At 37.7% G+C, this 22732-nt stretch overlaps 1 protein-coding gene across 3 annotated transcripts in view; it reads right to left on the bottom strand.

The window, feature by feature from the left end:
• The window catches only part of LOC107087582 (ena/VASP-like protein), a 50873-nt gene that overhangs the window by 3082 nt on the left and 25059 nt on the right, over positions 1-22732 (bottom strand). For all 3 annotated transcript variants that reach the window (XM_015379237.1, XM_015379236.1, XM_015379235.1), the window contains exons 2-6: positions 13866-14034; positions 13357-13537; positions 6034-6091; positions 3506-3567; positions 1822-2730 (exon numbers count right to left, since the gene is read on the bottom strand). In XM_015379237.1, the coding sequence (XP_015234723.1) occupies positions 1822-2730; positions 3506-3567; positions 6034-6091; positions 13357-13537; positions 13866-14034 (1379 nt within the window). The remainder of the gene's footprint in view (positions 1-1821; positions 2731-3505; positions 3568-6033; positions 6092-13356; positions 13538-13865; positions 14035-22732) is intronic.

Here is a 22732-nt window from a genome sequence, read left to right as displayed (position 1 = left end):
CTGAAAATACAGATTCTACCTGTTTTGTTTGTTTGCAACGGGACAAACTGTGACAAAGTTTAGAGAATAAATTCCTCAGAAAGGCATCATATATCAGTCACTTATCAAAGAGACACTGTTTAGTTATTTGCCATTCATTACAGATTAAGTAGATTATATCTACATCCTTAAAGCTAATTTAATCTCTCACTCAAAGTGATATTTTAACAAAAGTTGCCTTTCTGAATAGGTTTGAGACCAGGTAACAAAAAGCTAAATGCTTTCCATGCTTCTCTGGTGACCCTCTATAGAAATGTTCATGTTACTGGATCACCGAAGGGCTCCAAAGAGCATGCAGGACACAATTATTTCACCAAATTCATGTAAAAAAATCTTCTGTTTAATGTTATTACAATGAATTCTCTTCCCTAAAGCTAAAATGTGACACAGTCATTTCAAAAACTGGATAAATAAGATATTTTTGTTTTATATTAAACTTAATTTCAATATAAAAGGTCCAATAATAGTTCAAAGATGGCACATTTTCTTAAGATATTTATTGCCTTCCTGTAAAATAATTCTTCAGATTTAAATTTTTTTTTTCCTGTGGGATGGTTCCTTCTGCTCAAGGAGGTGGAATTTCTTCTTCCTTCTAAAGCTGCAAGAACAAAATGGCTTCACTGTTTTCTGACTTGGGGGTTCTCGCTGCTTTTTCTCAAAACTTTGTTTGGGCAGAAGTGTTTTCTTGCAGGGGGTCAGAAACAGTTAAAGGACTGGTCAGGATTTGGATGTGGGTTGTTAAGTAAAGGATTTTTTCCAATATGTTTTCTTGGGGTAGGAAATTTAAATTTTTTAAATAATAATCTCCTTTACTAAGAGAAAAAGAGCCATCAAAGTGAACCTGGCCCTATTTGAAATAAAATTAGCACCATAAACATAATAGGTCGTGCCCCTTTGGAGAAAACAGCAGCCAATAATTCACTGAGTCTTTTGGTTCATTCTCCTTAGCAGAACTTCTCTGGTTCAGCCACATTGGGAGGTTTTTGAGCAGTAAGGTCCTGCTTAAGGAAACGTCTCAAACCCAGAATAACACCAAACCCTTTTTGAGCTCTCTAGCAGTGGGGTGCCGGTGTGCCTTCAGGATTTTCTCTTATGAGCTACTTTTTCTTGAATGCTGTGTTAGCTACATGCTAAATGTGATGAGATGCACAATTTAAATACAATCTAGGACTTTGACATTGATGTTCACAGATGCTCCTTGAGTTATTTTTGCAAGGAAGAACAGGAAGCTAGTAGAGACATCCAACCGTAATCAAAGTAATAAATTGTCCTAAAAGGTTTGTCACATATAAACACTTCTGCAGGGTGCTGTAGTTCATGCTCCAATTCTTTTAGGTTTTCCAGGGAATTACATCATAACCAAAATGTCTAAAATGCACATAGGTAAGTGCAAATAGTTTCTTGTAAAGCATCTAATTTGGTCTGACAGGAGGAATAGCGACTGGCTCTCTGATACGTCTTTCTCCAGAGGTTTGACGGGAGGAGCTCTTTGGTTTTATTGCCTAACACGGTTCTGTGGGTCTCACCCGACCTGTATGACGGGGCGAGACAGGTTAGTCTAAGAGAGTTAAAGCCTCCCTGTGGGAAGACGGAGGGTTTGTTCAGGCTGTTGGCACATCGATGTCTTTCGTGTCAGTGTCTACAGATGCGGGGTGTGGTACCTTCATCAGAATCCAAACACACTCCTGTTCTCAAACGAGCCATCCAACATTCGCACACACAGACTGTAAACTCTTGTCACATTCCTGCTGAGACGCTTCCTCCTCCTCTCCTCATACTTACTGCTGCTGGCCGCGGGGGCCGGCTGGGGGACAGGGGAGGGGGTCTTCTTGGGAGAGCCCCCGTCTGACATGGCAGTGTAAGAGGGGGGCGAGGAGGAAGAGGAAGATGAGGTGGTGGTGGTGGGGGTCTGAGCCTGCTGGTGGTGCTGCTGCTGGTGTAGATGCTGCTGAGAGTGGAAGCTTAACTGGTTCTGGTAGTTGGGGGCGGGGCCAGGTCCTGACTGACCTATCAGAGGGGGGAGGGGGATTGCCTCGCAGTACTGCGGTGTGAGCGGGAGATGCTGAGAGAGAGGAGAGTAGGAATCGTCGGACTGGCCGTTGGAGTGAGGGTGGGGTGGCTGCTGGGGGTACTGAGGGTGGCCCCCAGCAGTGGGAGGGTCAAGGGGAGGGGGCTTCATCCTAGTGCTGACAGGTGGAAGGGGGTGAGCTACTGGGAGGACTGGCTGAGGGGGTAAACCCTGCTTTACAGGCATGGGCATCATTACTGGAGGGGAGGAGGAGGGTTGGGGGCACTGGGAGTACATCTGCTGCATGTGGGAGGCAGACCAGGTGCCATGTTTGGGGGGGAGATGGATTTCTTGTTGCTGCTGCTGTTGCTGAAGGTGGCGGGCCGCTGTGGGAGGGGAGAGGGGGATCTGACGGACCTGTCGGCCCTGGGTGTTCACTCCGGCCTGGACTGGGGAAAAGGCCGAGGCGAGCGAGGTGGACAGCTGAGAGGACAGCTGGGCCTTGTCCCTCCCACCCCCCACCTCCCTCTCCTGGGAGGGAGACACAGAGGAGGGAGGAGAGGAGGAGGAGGCCACGCGGACGTAGGAGGGCGGCAGTGTGCTAGCCCTGAACTGTCTGTACTCGGGAGGAGTGTCTGGGTGGGTGGGAGGGGTGGACACTTTATACTGGAGGGTGGAAACGACTGCGGCGGGCAGAAGGTGGGAAAGGCAGAGAGAGAGAGAGACAGAGAGGAGGAGGAGATGCAGACGAAGGAGGGTAACAAACAAAGGAGAACAGAAAAGAGAAAAACGTGAGAATAATGAAAAGCAACTGAACAGTCAAGCAAGTAAGATGAGAAAAAATCAGGAGCAGTCAAAAAACAGAAGCCAACAGCAAATAAGAAAGAAGCAAAATATCATAATAAAAAAGAACAAGCAGCAGAATGCAACATGACTGAGCCATGATCAGAGAGCATGTGGCATTTCCCCCCACCGGCAGCTGGAAGAACGATGGCGGTACAACATGTTGCAGGGGACGGAGAGGGGGGGGGGGGGACTGATATAACCATTCACATCAGGGACAAAGGGCCATGTTTAAGTCTGTAGGTGAAGTTAAAGAGCAGACTTGAACATTTAACATGTGTAAATGGATTCAAATAAAAACCATAGGGACTTTGGGAAAACTACAGAGGGAAGCCTGTTTTATCCAGGAATTTCTGGTATTCCCTACAGGTGAAGTAATCTGTGTGCTTTGGAAACATAAAGCCAACCTGACCTACTAAAGGAAAAACCAAACAAAGGCGGGTCAACATAAATTCGCTCTCGTCAGGACCGTTTATTGGTAAATGGAGGCCTCTTGGTGAGTGTTTTGTTTTGGATGTTTGTGCACTGGGGATCATGTGACGTGCTGCGTTCAGGCTTCAATGGGCGTGTGTGTGTTTATACTGGGGGGTGTGGGTGTGTTTGCTGGAGCCTCACCTGATCCCGACGTCCGCCGCTCCCTCTCCTTGTGCGCCTGCATCTGATGCTGCTCCATCATCCTATCAAGTGCAAGGATGTCACTGCGTTTGCTCTCAGTAAATCTGCGGTCACTTGACGAGGCCTTAAACCAGGGCATTTCTTTCATGCCGTAGAGCATGAAAGAAATTAGTTTTTCACTTTTTATATAAACTAAAACAACTTCTTCCTATAAACAAAACTCCCAAACCCTTTTTAATCATAATTCTGATCCTTTCAGCCATAATCTTTGCAACTGAGAGTCTCAATCAGGAAACGTTTGCAACACTTCAGCGCCAAAAAAGCAAGTTGGAGATACCAAGACTTAAATGACATTTAATTTCATGTGTGGTTGTTAAAGGGATGAATTATACACCCTATTTTGCCGTCTGTTGCAATAAAAGCTCTTAACGACTTGGAAAAATCATCTGTTCTCTGTCATCTCTGTGCCTGTTGTGTTTGGCTGCAGGTTGCATTCAGAATGAGATGTGTAGGAAACTATAACCTGTCAAAAAAATAAAAAAATAAAAGTGAAAATCCTGCTACACTTGATGGGCCTGTTGGTGTAGACATTTCCTTAGTGCAGCGGGAAGCAACTATGTGCAGAACCTGGAGGTAAAAATGGGTGCAGTTTCAGTAAATCTTTATATTTAGCTTGCGTCTCCTTGAAGGCTCCAAACTGTTCATAAAATAATGAGATTGACGACGCTAAATCAATGCTTGAAAGAAACGGTTGAGCTGCACTGATTGACTACTTGTTCAGGAAGAGATAAATAATTTTATATCTAGATGTCTGTAAAATATTCATCTTAATCAGCTATGAAAACGTATTTAGCCATACCTTTTTTTGTAAAACTAACAGTTTCAGATCATCAGATAAACTTTAATATGAGAGAAACTCAACCGGATTAAATGCTCGAGGCCCTTTTTTGTACAATAGTCTCCTTTATTTAGCAAAAAGAGTTATGCAAACCAATTTGTCTCCACAGAAAAGGAAGTATTACAGCATAAACCTTAAAACTGGTTTTGCCACATTTGGAGGCAGTAACTGTCATGATTGTGATTTCTATTGTTAAAGGAAAGTCTCCATTCAAACTAAACTGATCCTTTTTAAAAGTAAACTACGCAAACTATGCCAAAAGATTCCGGGAAGGAACACTTTCAAGAAATCAAAGAAGATATGAAAAAAACAAAACATTTATCAGCCCTCATTTATGACGCCCAAACATGGTGGTGGGAGTGTAATGGTGAGTAGCTAATGTCCTGTTTCAGGACCCTTATGACCTGCCATAGAATCAATCCAGATTGGGTCTTTGAAGTAGGACAATGATCCAAAGCAAACCAGAGAGTCCAACACAAATAGGCTAAAAACATCTGTGTGGTCTAATCAAAGTAAGTGTAATTGAGATGATCTTTAAAAGCCCATTTATGCTTTCAACCTGTTGGTTTAGGACAAGGAGAGGGACAAAATTCTTCCTTCCAAGTAAAAAAGATTCAATAACTGTTAAAAAAAAAAGTTTAAAAAGCAATCACATTAACTTTGGATGAGTATTTCTCTCTCTGTCAAGACGTTGGTTGTTTAAAAACTTTTTTTTTTATTTCTAAGAATCTTTTTTTGTATGATGTTCTGAAACATTTAATGTGAAAGCTTCTTCATTAAATACCTGACGCATTATGACCTGGCCTCTAACCAGAACCGGCGCGTCACAGAGGCTTACTGAGGTGCTGAAGGACAAACTGTGTGTAGGTCTGCACAACACCAGGAAATAATTTGATACTTCGTTATTCCTGAGAACTGAGAGGACCTTATCAGCCAGATATTTCGCTCTTTTTATTTTAATTCCTATCACGATTCTCCCAGTTTTCTCTGGGACGCTGAAAGGCTTAAGAACCTGAGCTACTACATACTTAGGTGCCAACAGGCTGAACCTCATGTCATTTAAGTTAATGTTCTGCATATTGGGATAATGATACATTGATAAAACTAAGGCTTCTATTATAGATGCTAATAGACATTTAATAGATGTGTTATTTATTAATCTGTAACACTTTATAACTCATTCATGAGTGTTTATAATGATGTTTAAACTGATGGATTTCTTGCCTTAAAGGATCCTGTTTTTCATTTTAATAAGCGTTGCTTATATTCAACATTTCAGAATAAGTCACTACATTGTAAAGTTTATACCATACAAAATATATTGAATATAGATTAAACAGTTATGAATGAGCGATTACGGATTAAATGAAACCATATCTATAAGATATTTATTACCCATCTATAACAGGAGACTTGCTTTAAATTGTTTTGTTTTTTTAACACAAATGTTTTGCAGTTCTAGGTTAGAACACCCAAAGACTTTTTATATTGAGGCAGAGAACAATATTTTAGTTTGAATCTCTCTGATGCATGTGATAGCGTAAGGAAGAAGGGTAAAAATAAAATATTTGTTTCTCCCTTAAGGTTGGTCTTTTTTTGCTATTTCTACATGTCCTCATGAGAATCATACCTCCTCTGTGCTTCGCTTTCTTCTGAGGACGGACCGTTTTGGCGCTGAACTACAGGACCTGAAAAACACAAAAAGATTTTAAAGCTAAAACCAACCTGACAGACTGCAAAATATGATAGATGTAAATCATTGAATTACAATTTTTCTTTCAGTCTGAATTTCATTTTTGATAAAAAAAAAAGCAGAATAATGTAAGAAATCCGCAATCCTGCAGTGGGCTCAAAATGAGTGCTATTGTACAGAAACATCTTTCCAGATAAAAATAAACATTAAAATGATCATGCAAGGTGAAAAACTGTGAACAGAAAGGCAGCCCAAGCACACAGCAGCTGGCATCATGTGAGGCGCATTGATTTAGTGCTGAAGGGGCTCCAAACTGTTTCTTTACAACACTGACGACCACAGGAATTTCAGCCTCAAACCGCTGCAAAGAAAAAACACTGGGATAAACTGAGACCTGGCAACGATAAAGGAGGAAATAACCAGAAAAGGGGGGGAATGGAAAAAAAGGAAAGGGAGCTGGTGCTGAATGTTAGAGGGATGATTGTGTCAAATGACTGGTTCGGTTCTACACACACACCCACACACACACGACTGAAGGGGCTATTAACAGGAAGCATCGGGGGGGCACTTATCACATATCACTGGAATACCAGTCATTAGAACTCTAACACCAAGGGTGGCATCAGGATCCCCCGCAGGGCGATATTTCCGTTCCCTGCGTCTGCAGCTGCAGGCGGGGCGACTGGGATCACAGCGCTGGCAGAGAGAAATCCTCTGGATTTAGCTTCAGGCTCTTACCACTTTCTATTATTTATTCTTCTAATGCTAAACATTAAAGGGGTCATAGAATGCAAAACCGAGTTTACATTGTCATTGATGAATAACGATAGTTCAGTGGGTGAAATGGACGTACAGAGAAGTTCAAACGCCATCGACACCTTCTTTCTCTGCAAATCTCACAATTCTAAAATTCCACCATAAAACAATCCAAACGAAGCACCGAGTTGATGTAAACTCGGGGATGTTGCTTTATTAGGTTCTGGCGTGTACTTTTGGCACGCCCCAAAATTGACATACAGACCAACCCACTGGTTCACTGGCCCAAGGGAGGGGGGGGGTATGAAGTGTTGACTGCTGGGCCGCTGACTGGATCGGACCTCAGCAGAGAGCCATGAGCCGCCCGTCCTCGGGCTCGGTGTGTTTCGACTGCGTGCTGCACTGAAATCGACCAAAATCCCGGACGATTTTGAAATTCCCCCCTGACATTTTTTTTAGGTATGAAAAGTGGGACATGAAAAAGGGAAAAGGAGTGCATCTGGTCACCCTATCATATAAACAATTAGATGTTTCAGTGAGTGAGTGCTTGTTGCCATGATGCGTCTTTGCTCAGCAGCTTCCCTTGTTGTAAACCAACCAATCAGCGCACAGCTCATCGAAATATTCATGAGCATACCATAAAATGAAGAAAACCTGTTGTTTCATTCTAGAGCTTTTAACCAGGCTAGAATTAGGGCTCATAGAACAGCAAATATGCCATTTTCAGCCCAACCAATGTTACACACCCTATTCAGAGACCTTAAAGACCAGCATCAAATACCCTATAGAATCATTCTATGACCCCTTTAAGGAAAAACATGTCTGTTTAAAGTCAGCAAAGTTGATAATTCATCACAACATGATGCTGCCACTACCGTGTTACACAGGTGGGACAATGTGTAACTATTCCTGTTCTGCTTAAGTCTTATATGACCAGAAAAAGTTCTTTACCTGATTTGTGTGTCTTTTTCTGGCTTGTCCCACACTTTAGACAAGGTTAAGTTTTTTTTTTTTTTTTTTTTTTTTTCACACTTTATTCTCATGACTCTTCCTTAAAAACCAATGCAGTGCTATAATGGAGGCACCTGTTCACTAAGTCTCCAGCTCCTTCTCTGATTTGAAATGTCCAGAACTCTGGATATTTTTTAGTAGCCTAAACCCAATTTGATTTTTCTCTTTTGTTATGAGGAGTTATGTCATATAATCCCTGGTATCCTGATGTGATTTGCTCACTCATTTTCTCTAAAGCACTTATACAGCCTCCACAAACAGCTCAATTTATGCTGAGACTATAAGACACAGACACTAGTAACCTGTTAAGAGGCTTCTGAAGGCAGCTGTTTGCACCAGATGTAATGTACCTGTTTCAGGAATATAGACCATTTTTAAAACATTTTTTATTTATTTAAAAAGATGTTAAAACCAATGTGTAATTGCTTAGGTTTGTTTATTATTTGTTTTGGGCTGTAATGTTAAAATGTAGAACAGCTAAAGGGGATAGGAGTGTTTAAAATGGTTCTCTAAATGTTAATGAGGGCCACAGTTTTCGTGCTGTATTTGTGGGATGGTTTATGATGATGAAAACACTGCCATCGCATATAACTTAGAATTTTCTTCCGATACATCATCTCCTTTTATTTCAGACCTCAACAAACTCCCAGAGTGGTTGGTTCATCCTTCAGCAAAAAATCCAAAACGCCAACCAGCTTGCACCTCATTGCACAAGTAATATCCAGTCTTCTAGATTAAACAACAACCTAAACATGTCCAAAATGTTGATATTTTTGACATAAAAATATGAATCCTTAGAGGCGAACATCTTACTAAAGCAGAAACAGAAAAGCTACATAATCCAACACAAAAGAAACATATTTAATGTTTTCTTTTTTGCAGCTTAAAGTTAAATTCCTTTGCCATACTGTCAAGAAGCACCACAAATAAATTGTGGAAAACACTGCTTTACTCAGAAAGGTCCTCTGTTTATGAGAACGCAGTGCTTTACTGTAGCTCCTGCTCCACAGGGGGGTGAAATGAACCTGTGCTCGCACCAATAATCTGCTGGTCAGACTTAAGTTCTGCACATTTTCTACCATTTGTTTTCATGCTAATTACAAAAACTCGTTTATTCAGAGTACATTATGTCTTCTGTTTCAGAGCTATGCTAATTGGAACAATGTCTGCAGGTCTCAGCTAAGAGAAGAACAGAAACAAATTTATTAAATACTAAATAAAAAGAAATAAATAAGAACAACATCTTTACACCTGCAGCATTAAAAACATGTCAGGCATTTTCCTCCCCAACATGAAACTTACTGAGGATGATGACGGCTGAAGAAATGCGTCTGAGGTCACTGGTTGGAATATCAGGAGTCAGCATGCTGCTCTAACCTTCCTAAATCCACAGCCTGCTAGCAACCACTGCTGTCACTGCTGCAGCTTTAACGACAAACAGCTGGAGAGCCATGAATGCGTTTCAATGGATGCAAACAAAGTTGGAAATGCAACCAAGAAAAAAAAAAAAAAAAAAAAGAGCTGCCCCATGAGCATGATGGGGTACGACATTTAGGCTCCATGGGAGATATTTTAGCAACCATCAGGAGGGTCACAAGGATGGGATGGAATGACAGTGCAGTAAAATCCTCCCCCCCCACACACACGCACACACTGAGCACATAAGTAGCTTGTAACCAGAGATGCTCTGAAACCGTCTGGTAACCAAGAGTATAAGTAAGTTTGGCTTAAAATACACTTCAGGATTTTAAAGAAGGTAGTTCACTTCACATTGAATAGACTATATAGTTAGACAGACCATCTGATGCAGGTCAAAATTACTTAAAAAATGCTTTCAATCTTAATAAAAAAAAATGAATGGGTGATCAGTTGTATGAAAACATTTATACAAATCTGTAATGTTTAAAAATACCAAAAAAAAAAAATAAAAAAAAAATATATAATTTCATATATTTATATAAATATACATACAATACATATAAACACCCCACAAGTACAAATAAAACTGTATATTTACATCAAAAGTACATTGATAACGTTGAAAGCACGCCTGCTGTACCTCACATCAGCCAGCAGGGGGCAGTAAGTTAGTATAGCAGAATCTCTCATAATGGCAAATCCAACATTATTATTAAAAGAGCTGGCAACAAATGAAATGTTTTTTTTATTTTTATTATTTCATCATTTCATTTACACAGAGCCACCTGCTCTGGAATACATTTATTCCAGTTTATTTGTTGTGTTTGGATAAATTTTACTCTTTAAAAGAAAATACAACCCCATTTTATGTCATCATATAACTATTTTGGGTCTTGAGCGCCGGATAAATTGCAGTGGCAAGCCGGATCTGATACGTGGGCCTTTAGATTAGCACGTATGGTTTGGTAGTTAAGGTTTCTCACATTCACTGAATGCAGATATTTTCAGTCTAAAATAGAGATGCACTAATTTGATATATTTGTATGTATCCATTTATTGGAAAAAAAAATCTCAATCAGTTGAAAAAGGGCCCAATTTATAGGGGCAGATGTATTCAACCTATTTCTATAATAGATTTGGGTTAAAATTAATTAAAATCCTTTGAATTGTGGGAAAGTTTACCCCTTTATGGGCATCCAATTTTAAATAAAACAGTTAATTTTAATAAATAAGGTTGAATTTCAGGATGGAATTTGTCCTTTTAATACTCTTTAAAATTTACTGTTTTTATCACTTTCCTTTTTACAATTCTATTAATCTCAGGTTTTCCTTTGGGGTATACATGTACACATTAATACATATAATTTTCAAGCGTATCAGTCAAATAAGTAAAACTGAGCTGATATTGACAACCAATATGTACTTCTATTAAATTTCAGTTTTTTTTTAGGAGGTGAGGCGATCGCTCATGTGGTGTTAATTTGATCATGTGACAGTGATGTCACAGCTAAGGATTGGGGGGTTTAACTGGAGCAGAGAAGCAACGTCAGCACTGTGGTCGTTCTTTCATGGTTTTAGAAGGGAAAGGAAATATGGGATAATGGCGATAGCGCCGATATTAATATCAGATATTGGCCTCAGCACAGATTTTTATATCTGCTGATGCATCCCTAGTAGTCCATAATTGATGATGAGACCTAATTTAATATTCTAAAAATTATGTTAAGTTGGAAAGAATATAATGTTATAAATCACAAAATAATTAATACAATTATTTTATACGAATTTCATGTGGAAAAAGCATTTTTAAATGCTATTTTTATTTTCAAACTAGTTATAGCAGTATTTACGTTATGTAATGTATATAGAACAGAACAAGGTAAGTTACTGCATGTTCAGCTGACGTCTAAATGACAGCAGAACCAGCATATCAAAGATAACATGAAAACATCCATCCATCCATTATCAGACACGGTTATCCCTACTGGGGTCAAGAGGGGTGCTGCTGGGCAAGTGGCGGGGTCCACCCTGGACAGGTCGCCATTCTATCACAGGGCAACACAGAGACTAAAAGGACAAACAACCATTCACACACACAATCAGACCTAAGAGGAATATAGAGAAGCCAATTAACCTAACAGTCGTGTTTTTTGACTGGGAGGAAGCTGGAGTACCCGGAGAGAACCCACGCATGCACAGGGAGAACATGAAAACTCCATGCAGAAAGACCCCGTCCTGAGAATTGCCCCAACATGAAAACAATGAAGAACAAAATTAAGTTTTATTTCAATGTTTCACTGGTCGATTTTTTATGCAAGTCTGCTCTTTACTAATGCAGGTGAAGCGGATGTTTTACACAAGTAAAACTAGCAACCATTCATCTTCACTTTACACAAGTAAAAGTACAATGTAGTAAAACTACTACTACTAAAAAAAAAAATTGTTTCAAAAGTTATTCAAGTAAATATAACTACGTCACTGCTGCCTCATCTCTGCTTGTGCCTAAATATTCAAACCTGAAATCTGCAGGTGCAATCACATCTAGAGCCCTAACCGATATATTAAGGGAAGGCAGGTTTATCACCTAAAACACACCAAAAAAATAATAAAAAGATATAAACTTGTGCTTGAAATAAATGATAAAACAAAAGAAAAAGTTTTAAGAAGCAGAATGAAGTAATAAATTACCAAATTAAAGTGTTTGAGTACAATGATGCAGGTCTAATTAATTGAACTGGACAGGGAGAGACTGCTTTCTCCATCTAATCGTAATTTCTAACACAGTAACAAAGATTTTCATAATTTCCGTTTTTACAGAAAAGCCCAAATCTGCAGAGAAACTACAACCTGGGGGCTGACTTAATGCATAGATGGTTAAGGCCGAATCTTTGGGTTAAATCAAAACTGCAAACCATGGAAATGATGTTCTATTTCATCCCTACTGCTTGAAGCACCGTCTCTGGAGGTCATCCGGGATTCATAGAACCGTAGTTATGGTAGTAACTTTCGTTTTCAGGTAAAGTCTGGGTACAAATATTTGCATTTTTTATTTTAAAACCCTTTTTAAATGTCAAAATGAAAAGAGCAGAGCATGTTTTCTGTGAGTTACTCTTATCAAAATCTACAGGGAGGTAGAACTTGCTTAAAATTTAGTTTCATCAGTAAATCAGCTGATATGACAAAAAAGCTGATCTAAGAGAGGATGTTATGACAGCCTGATAGAAAGTGGCTGTATAAAGAAAATAAAAAATTAATTATATATTCATTAAAACCTTTTACAAAAAAAAGAAAACATTTTTTAGGGTTTACAAAAATCTTTATATCAAATTGGCAGCATTCTTAATCACTTTCAGCCATTTTTTTTTTTAAGTATAAACAGAAAATGGAAACATAGATGTATAAAAGGTATCATGGAGGATAATCTTTTTCCGGATGGATCATCAAAATAAGTGGTCATCGCAATTGTCAATCATTCTGGTGATATGTTCATGTAAGGCCCTCCTACGTGCTCATCCCCATTTTCACTTACAGGTGGGGAGTCTGACATAGAGGAAAAATTGCAAATCTTCTTTTTGAAAGTAAGTTTGTAAGAGTGATGCAAACAGCAACTCTTAAATAGAGCATGCACGAGGAGAAATGGGCTCGTGAATGCTGTCGCCTGCGTTTAACAGGCGTTCCCTCTCGGGAGCGGTACAGGGTTGTGCGTGTGCATTTTTTATTTTAAGTGGAGAGGACGGGTCTTTTCAAAAATTTGCGTAAATCCTCCACTATACCTTTAAGTAATTAAATCCATAGTGGTCATTGCTTTTAAGTATGGTAAATGCAAAAATATGTGACGGAAATAAAATCAGAAAAAGAACAAAATGTCTGCCTATGGGTTACATTTAGATGATGTTTTTATTTATTCATCTTGGATGATGGATGAATGGATGGATGGGTTGATGGATGGACCAAAATCCGGACCAGTTTATTTAATTCTGCTTTTTTTGTGATTATGTTTCATGACCTAAAATTTGAAAAAAAGAATTGATTGAACATTAGTGTGGTGGATGTAATCATCGGGGGACAGCTCACCTCCGCTGTCCGGGGAGCTGAGGACATTGAGGGCGAACAGCATGGCGTTGGAGAAGGTGGTGGCCTCCTCTTTACTGGCAAAGTTCAGCCCATAGACCTGCCGAGCGTCCCGCCACTGATGGAAGGTCGGGGTGGCCTGGTTGTACTTTAGACCCTTCACTATGGAGTAGTTAATAACAACCTTAGAAAAGAAGAGGGAGGTATATTAGGTCCATCTATAACACATTTAACCATAAAAGGTTAATAAAAACCTAAATATACAAAGATATGAAACTGAAAACAAAAGGCACAGCAAATAAAACTAATCCTACACAATAAAAGCAAATAAGAAAATCAAGCCAACCAATTGCAGAAAGAATCAAATAAATAGAGTAGGTCCAAGAACATAACCCTGTGGTATCTCCAAGGTAAATTAACCATTAAGACAGCTGCTGTATTTTTAAACATTTGAACACCTGACTGCTGTGTTCTGCTGGACAGTCATGGAGATAATGTCAGTGACCGTTCACCTGCTGGTCCTGGAGTTTGACCCCCACCACTCTGAAGGTGTTGTTGGCAGTGTTGTGGTAGATGTTAATGCGACTGAAGCCCTGCTGCCCCGGCTTGATGGGCACCCACTTCTTACTGGCATCATCGTAGACCATCACAGAGGCCCGCGCCTGGCAGATGCTCTGCTCACTGGAACAGAAAGAAGGAAGAGAGGGAAACAAATGGTTATGATAGAAGTACAGAACATTTATCTTATTCTCAGAAAACAGAAACATTACGATGAGATGCCGTCTTGATGCAGCAATAAAAGTCATATTATTGTGAAACGTCCTACTAATCTAAAGGATCCCCTGGATTAGCCCCACCTTCTGGTTTTTAACCACTTCAGGAGAAACGTCCAGCCTCTACAGGAATCTGCCAGCCTGTGATTATAGGGCAGGAATCCATTTATAAAAACTGTAATGAAGACCTCAGCCTAAAACCAAACCCTGGAGGGATTCCAGTTTCTGCAGCCGTGCACTCATATTAAGACATTTGAGCAAAGAAGGGTGTGTGTGCTGAGGATAAAGGAACATAAGGGGGTGGATCCTGAAGCATGCAACTACAGGGATTATCCTTTATTGTATCAGAAAACAGGATAAAGTCACAAACTGATGTTTGGCTTAAGTCATCACCAAGAACAGATATGATTGGACTGTGCAACATTTACGTCGCTGAAGGGAACCAATAGGGGCTGTTTTGATGACAAACATCACTTAAGAAGAACATGTAATTATTTAAATAAAACAAAACCACATCCAAACCGATCTCGCCCTTTCTGAAGAAGTAAACCCAAATGATAAGATGTGTCGATTACATGCCTGTTTAAGGTCACACTGCAGGGTCTTTTTGTTTAGAGTTTGACAGCCTCAAACATTTTTCAACACATCTTTCAGGGGTGGAGGTGCTGAAAATGATGAGCAGAAATTCTCCAAGTATTTTTTTTTTAGAGATCAGAATTTATGATTCCAATTTAGCAAATCTTCCAGGTTCTAAAGAAGCAATGCGGACTCAGACCATCACACTACGCCATGTTTCTCTGCAGGTACGATTTTACTTTCAAAAATGTAAAAAATTTTCAAAGATTTCAAAATTTTTACTTTCCAAAATTTCTATAAAATTCTAAGATTTTTGCAAAATGATCAAAATCTTCAAAAATACCAGACAGACAAGTTTAGTCTTGATTGTCTGATATTTTCCCCCAAAAGTCTAGGGGATATTGTTTTTGCAAATTGCAAAAATTTGCAAATTCTTTTTTTTTCCCCTGGAGTACAATCATTTAAACCATTAAAGTCTCTTCAATGTTGTTCCAACATGAACTTCACAAATGAAACATGTTTTCCTTTTCTAATATAAAAATGACTTTCATGAACTAAAGCAACAAACTATAAAAGAGAAAGAAAAAATAGAAATGTGAAAACGGGTAAATATATTTTGAAGCTTCACAGCCACCTGATATTCTTGTGGAACTTGATATGGAGACAACTCTACCAGAGGAGCTATTTCACACCAATGATGTGTTATAATTGATTGCTTTGTATGAAGATGGTGGCTGAGAGGGTCCAAAAACACCAAATGTAGTCCTCACCTTTCAGATTTTATTTATTTGTTTTTTTCCCAACTGTTACCTCATATTGGTGCCTCATCAGCCCAATGTCAGATCTGGTTCTCTCCTTCTATTGAAACTTTTCACTTTCTTCACAGCTTTAAACAACTCAGCAGAGATGATAAAGTTTTTTTGGCTTTATACAAATATAAAACAACTGGATGAAACCAAATTCTCCTTTACAGTCAGAAGCTTTCATCCCAGAATCTAATCATGATGAAATCCCAAAGCAAGAGAAGCTGGTTTGACACGTCAGCTCAGCTGCATACAGCTACAATGAAATATTAGCCCAATTTTTCCTAAAAAAAGATATTTAAAATTTTCAGAACAATTAGTCAAAATGTTCATCAATCTGCACTTAACAACAGCTGCTGTTTCCATAACAGCGATATCATGGGACAGAAGATAGAGATGTAACACAATAAAAATAGGGGAGGGCTAGCTTTAAAAGAAAAGAAAAAAACGATTGTACAAGTAAATCCTATTAAGAAGCCCCTAAAACACAAAATTAGATATTAAAACACGGCCAATTGAGCTTTATTAAAGTTATTTTCTTAAAAAAAGAAAACTATTCATTAGACAAAAAGGGATTCATTTCCAGATTTTTTTCCTATGGCTTTCTATTGTTATGACCTACAGATAATTATAGCAAAAAACATTTTCAGAAACAACCGGATGTTTTACTGGATGTTATAAACAGAAATGTTGCCAAAGACACAGTCAATAAACCCTCAATAGGAGGCTAAACCATAAAAGATAAGTTCTAAAGAAGCCCGCTGAACAGAGTGCTGTATCCAAGCATAATAAAGGAAAGTTAAGTGGAAGAAAAAGGTTTAAGACTGGAAAAATGGGCAGCAACCTTTAGAAGATTGTAGATCAAACAAAGCAATATCTCAGCAGAGCCACAAGCTAAACACCATGCTATGCAGCATTGCTGCAGCAATACCTGCACTAGAAGCACCGATCATATACTGAGTTCTTACACTGTATATCATACAGGCATAGCTCTCATTAGTCCAAGATTCCTGTATTAAAAATATCCCCTATGAAATCAAAAACATTCAAGTCAACATAAACACTTGTAATATATAACACAGCTTTGTGATGAGATTTCAGCTGGATGAAATGCACCTTTAAATATGTTTTTTTTCGTTTATCAGGTTTGAGGACGATCTACAGTTATTCCTATAAAAAAGACTTTATCCCCCAGAAAACCTTCTAAAGTTGAAAATAATGAGAAATCACTGGCAAGCCTTTAAACCTACATTCCTCTGTGGTGAATGTTAAAACAATGTGGGATAGCTGCATATTTTGTGCTTCCTGCATGTCTGAATGTGTCTAACAGAGTCTCTAATCAAATAACAAACATTTTCCTCCACTTCAGAGACTCATCAGACCACCAGAGTCTAACTGGAAGCGTGAAGGGAGGGGTGCAGGGAGGTGTCCGAGTTTCTCCTTACAAAAACAGCTCCTATTTCTGGAGCGCTTTAAACTACCGAGCTGGACGCCTTGAGCTGAGGGATGATGTGGAAACTCACAAAGTCTCTTGTGTAGTTCTGATTTGTTTGTTGCTCAATCTTGAGGAGCAAAGCAGAAAAAGGGGAAAAGAAAAAAAAATCTAAGCGCAAGAACGAAATACCAGTCTAAAGTTTTAGAACATCCAAATTTTCCACTTATTCATTGCAACTTATGTCTAATGGCTAAAGGTTAGTGCTGAACTGGAAAACTGAAAAAAGGAATGTGCATTTAAGAATTATACGAAAAACTCTCTCCAGGAAAATTCTCCCTTTTTAAAAGTGGGAATCCAGAAATGCCTTACATATCAGACACTGGGCCAACTCCAACACATCATACTGGAAAAACATTCATTGATCCACCGCCTTCAATCAAACCAGAGACCCTTTCTAAAAATGATTCAATCTACATTAAAGGCCTGGATCACAAAACAGATCTAGATAGAAATATAATTTATTATGTCAACATTCCAATTAACATTGCTAAAGATCATTTTAGTGATGATGATAATAAGATTATTATTATTGCCAATAGGGCTGAAACAGTTAATCGAATTAATCGATTATTGAAATAATCTACTAATTTAGCAATTGATTGTTAACTGGAATATGTAGACTCTACAACATACCTTTAGCTGACAGAACAACCCATTTAGAGCAATAATTATATCAAAAAAGTAAAAAAATATAAAAACATTTTGCATCTAAACTAAAAAAAAAAAAACTTTGTCTCCTCAAGTGGAAAAGTTTTAGTTTCACCTGGTTTAATTTAATAAAAAATCTCCTTTAAGGAACGTTTGGTTGATTATTAATCTATTAATCGAAAAAATTATCGACAGATTAATCAATTTGCAAAATAACCGTTAGATGTAGCCCTAATTGCCATAAACTTCTGACGGGTTGAGCGGCTGTGGTTGCGACCTGACAACCCTCATGGTGCGCTAATTGTCAGATTAATTGTCTGACTGCTTGATAGTGGCGCGACCCAAGTGGAGTTAAAAAAAAAATCTATAAAAAACAGAAAATCTACAAAAACACATATAACGTAGCGAGGCTCCAGGGTCCTGGGCATCCCCTGGCCAGGTCAGTTTTTGTGGCGGTGCTTCTGCTCGGATACTGTCCTGGAGTGGGAGTAACGGTGCTCCCTGAGGTCAGTTTTAATTGCATTTCACTATATTAGCTAACACAAAAAAACCCCCCCACAAAACACACAGGTTGGTCTAGGGCTCTATGGAGTCGATGGGGCGTCTGTGTGGGAGCAACATCCACTCTGGCTAATGAATCCGGCCTTTAAGGGTTTCAGCTGGCTAATAATGATTATTATAATTTCTTTTATGTTAATATTAATAAGACTATTAATACTATTATACCAATCATTACCACTACATAATTTTATTTAAATTAGGAACAAAGCATGTTTTTTATAAGAATCTTCTGATCACTGTTTTTTTCTTTTCGACAGACATTTTTTATTGCTTCATTTTTTATTTTAATATGATATATTTACCTGTACATTCATGTATCTGTTTTTGTTTATTTTAGTTTTTTTTTTCTGCATCCATAATTGTTTGAAATCTTTTGATTGCTTACAACCCTTCTGCATATATAAATATGTTTGGACACATCATGGTACCGCACCCTCATGGTCGAATGGTTATTATTATGCAGAAAGTTTGCTGCTTCAAAAAAAGATGATAAAAAGGCAAACAGCATAAAGTGCTATAGTGCTTCCTATAGGGAAGTGGTAAAGAAAGTAGAGTTTTCTTCATTATAAAGATTGACTCAGATTCTCCTACAGAAAGAGGTCTGACAGACCTGCAGCCACATCTGAATTGGAGGACAAGTTTCTGAGAGTTAACAGTTTTCATGATAGGCGATCGCCAGGACAACAGCTCCAATCAAAGCTTATTAGAAGGAAATGAGTCGGAGTATCAGCTGTGAAGACAAGACGTCAAGCTGCAGGTTTGAGAGGAAAAGTTGCAGCACGAAAGTCATTGCTAAGGCATCAGGCAAATAGGCTGAGCAATGAAATTCAATTTAATTTTAAACATGCTTTAGCAATCCGGATGAAAAGTTAGATAAAAAATGCCACTGATGTAATGAATACAAATTTTAAATATTAGGTTCATCACGCATGATGATAGCCGGCCAAATGATGGTTACAGAGTGTCTGAGATTAAGTCTCAAACATGGAGTGGGAAGTGTAATGATCTGGAGCAGCTGTAAAAAGTCAAAGGCCCCCTGAACCAAAATGGCTACCACAGAATTCTGCAGGGATGTCCTCTGGCATACACCACCGTCATCAGGGGTTTTTCTTACAACAAGATAATGACCCAAAATATTAGTCCAAATTATACCACACCTACTTTGGATAAAACACAACAAAACAGCCCAGTCTGATTGTAACCATTTTTAACTGGTTTACAGCATATTTATCGGCATCAGATTGGATTAATGAAAGGATGCAGCAGAAAATACATTGCTATTATTTTGTTTTGAATAAAAAACAAACAAACCAATCCTATACCAACCCTGATCCCTTAACTAAATGTCAGAGAAAAAAGGAAAACAAATCAAGATTATGAATCAGGTTTATAAAACTACATAACACAATTGTTATTTTAAATTATTGTATAAAAATCCAAATGTTTTTATCTTTAAAAAAAATAAAATAAATTTTAATATGTTTATTTTAGTGATTCTAACCTTCAAATGTCAGTATGTTTAAACTCTCCCTTTCTTTTAGTAAAGCCCTCATTAAAAAATATGCAACCATTTCCATAAATTGCATTTCATTTATTTTTATTATGTCCAGATATGGGTCTACAATTTGCATCACTATTGACTTTTATGGTTATTCGTTTCTATTGTCTGTAGTAGCTAATAAAGAGAACAAATTTCAAAATAAAAATGCCATTATGAGCAGTTTTCCATTAAACAATAGGTATTGGTTTTTCAGAAGCTAAAGTTTTTTTTAACTTAAATCATGTTTTAAAATGGATTTATTTATTTTTAAAGGCAAAAATGGTCCAAATTGCATCTAGAATAGCTTAGAATTTAATCTAATATGACTAACACACAAGTCATTTTTAACAAGTTAATATCTAAGATATAGAACTCCTAAAAAAAGGCCAACTATAGCTTAAAATGCTAATCAGTGACATTAAGCTAAGTTGATGAATCAAACTGCTGCTCTGAGCTGCAGGGAGTCTGACACTGCATACTGAAGGTCAAATAAAAGCATAAAAAAACAGCAAATCTTAAGCTTTTAACCTCGACCGTTCTCTATAAATCCCAAGTTTATCGTGCACCACAAAGTATTCAGTATTGTTTAATTTTTAATTTTTTTAGCAACTGTATGAAATGATGTTTTCCAGTTTACTGAGCTTGTTAGTTTTTTGGCTTATGTTGTGTTTATCATAGCAGTGTAGGAACAGAATATCTGAACAAATCATCACTTTTTGCAAAAGATTGTTTTTGGAATGGTTTTAGGAGCAGTGAAGATCTATAAAACTGGCAAACAAACTAAGGATAAAGAAAACATACAAAATCCTTCCACATTAATATAAGCTTTAAAGGATAAAAATACCTTCTGTCCAAGTTATATATGCTTTATTTCAAACTAAATAAATGATAGATTTGAGGTGAGAGAGAGTTTACCTGGTGCACCTCATTATACAACAGTTTTAAGAAGCAAAAGCCATAGATTTTTTTGCCTTGATTTCTTTCTTCTTTAGCCAAAATTTTACAGTTTCAGTTGTAAAGATTGCTGTCCTGTTGCTGAATCTCAAACTTAACAAACAATTCTTGTTCAGTATTTTTTAATTATTTGTATGATATATGATATGTAAATGTTGTAAACTTTTCTGTAGAATAATGGACTTGCACTGTATCCATGTTTGATCCACACCAATAGTTGCATCTTTAGGGTCATTGCTGAAGTCTTTCCATTCAGGCACTGTGTTAATCAAATACCTGAGGTCCAGGTATTTAAACCGATTATAACCTCTGATTTCATAAAATTGCTCTTTAATGTCATCCATGCTTTTATTACGTGTGGGCTTGAGCAAACGTCCATCTGTCACATGCAGTTAGTTCAAATCGCAGCAGGGCGTTTGGTCATGGGCTGAAGGAAACACAAGCACATAACTCCTGTGTTGGCTTCTCTACACTGGCTTCCAGTGAGCTTTAGGATTCAATCTAAAATACTGTTGATGCTTTTTAAATGTTTCAATTCAAATGACTTCCATTAAATGTTAAAAAGGTCCAGTCTATTCATGCTTTTAAATGGTTGTAGAAAACTCACCTTTTTGCTCAGGCCTTCAACAAAAGCCGAGCAAATTTTTTTTTTAATCATTTGTATTATTATAATAATTTTCTTTATGTTTGTTTAACTTGCAATTCTGCACTTTGAGCAGATGTAGCAGTTTTAAAATGTGCTATAAAAATAAAGTTGAGCTTGACATAATGATCAGTAAATCCAAGCTCCAAGCATCATTAATCTTACAAAAACAGCAAAGGTATACTTAGTTTCCCCCTCACTATACTTAGACTTTTTATGTTTGAGATTTTCTTTTGTTCCTTAAACAAATTAGGTTAAAAACAAATTAGTTACAATAACAGTGGACAATTGTTAGAAAGATTAAAGCATTAAAATATAGAGAAAAAACTAGTTTTGATGCATAACGCCTCTGAATTCACAGAAATATGCAGTCTCATCAAACTGACGTCTTCAGATGGTCATACATTAGCAGATACAGTATTTATAAGACCTCTCCATATACAAAAACATCTCATATTGCCTGCAGCAGCTAAATAAAACACTCATTTACCTGTTGTAAGCAGGTAAACTTATTTTTATGCATGAAGAGTCTTGTCAAATTTCTGTCTGAAAGCAGCAGAAACAAAACAGTTCCTTAGCGCAGTTAAGTAAAGATGTGAGAAATAAGAATTTTTTAATATCTTGTTTCTGTGCAGTAACTTAATCAGTAAAACTGATTCTGATCGATATATCTGCATGGTGTTTTAAAGCTTTTTGAGTGCACTGTCCTTTATTTAAAAAAACACATGTATTCATCTCCAGCATGTAGAATTTAGAGCATCTACATACTGGACAGTTAATCCACTTTTATTAACAGATCTTGACAGTTTTTGGGAGCAAGGCATGTTTTTTTAAGAGGCTACCATCCAACTAAAACTTTCTGAACTGAAGTTCATAGGAACACAGTGTAGGATCGCAGAAACAGAAAAGAGTGAAGTTTTTGTCACACCATGAGACACAAAACAAATACAAAGGAAATATCAGGGAGCAGCAAAGTAAAAATGCACTTCAAATACATAAACACACTGCAAAATAGATTATGCTAAAACAAATTCACAAAACACATTTAAAGAAAAACAATAAAAAAAGGAAGTTCTGATAAGCTAAAAGATGATCATCAACTCATATTGGACCAGATCGTTAGTACAAACAAAAATGGGACGACTGCCCAGAAGACATTTGGAAAAATATATTTTCCTTTGAGTCCTGCTCATGATTTTACCAAGGGTTTGGTCCCACATGAAGATGGTTCATTCCTGCTATCAGTCTGGAGCCCTTCTTTTATGCTCAACTAGTTTGCAGCTTTTCTTAACTTGCAGTTCTTTTTGTTAAAGCTACAGTGTGTAACTTTCAGCGACATCTAGCGGTCAGACTGCAGACTGCAGCAACATGAACATCTCCCCCCCA

Source organism: Cyprinodon variegatus, unplaced genomic scaffold (assembly GCF_000732505.1).
Source record: "Cyprinodon variegatus isolate N-32 unplaced genomic scaffold, C_variegatus-1.0 Scaffold187, whole genome shotgun sequence".
NCBI classification, from domain to species: Eukaryota; Metazoa; Chordata; class Actinopteri; order Cyprinodontiformes; family Cyprinodontidae; genus Cyprinodon; species Cyprinodon variegatus.
Note: the sequence above shows the minus strand (reverse complement) of the source record. Positions and strands in the feature narration are given on the sequence as shown.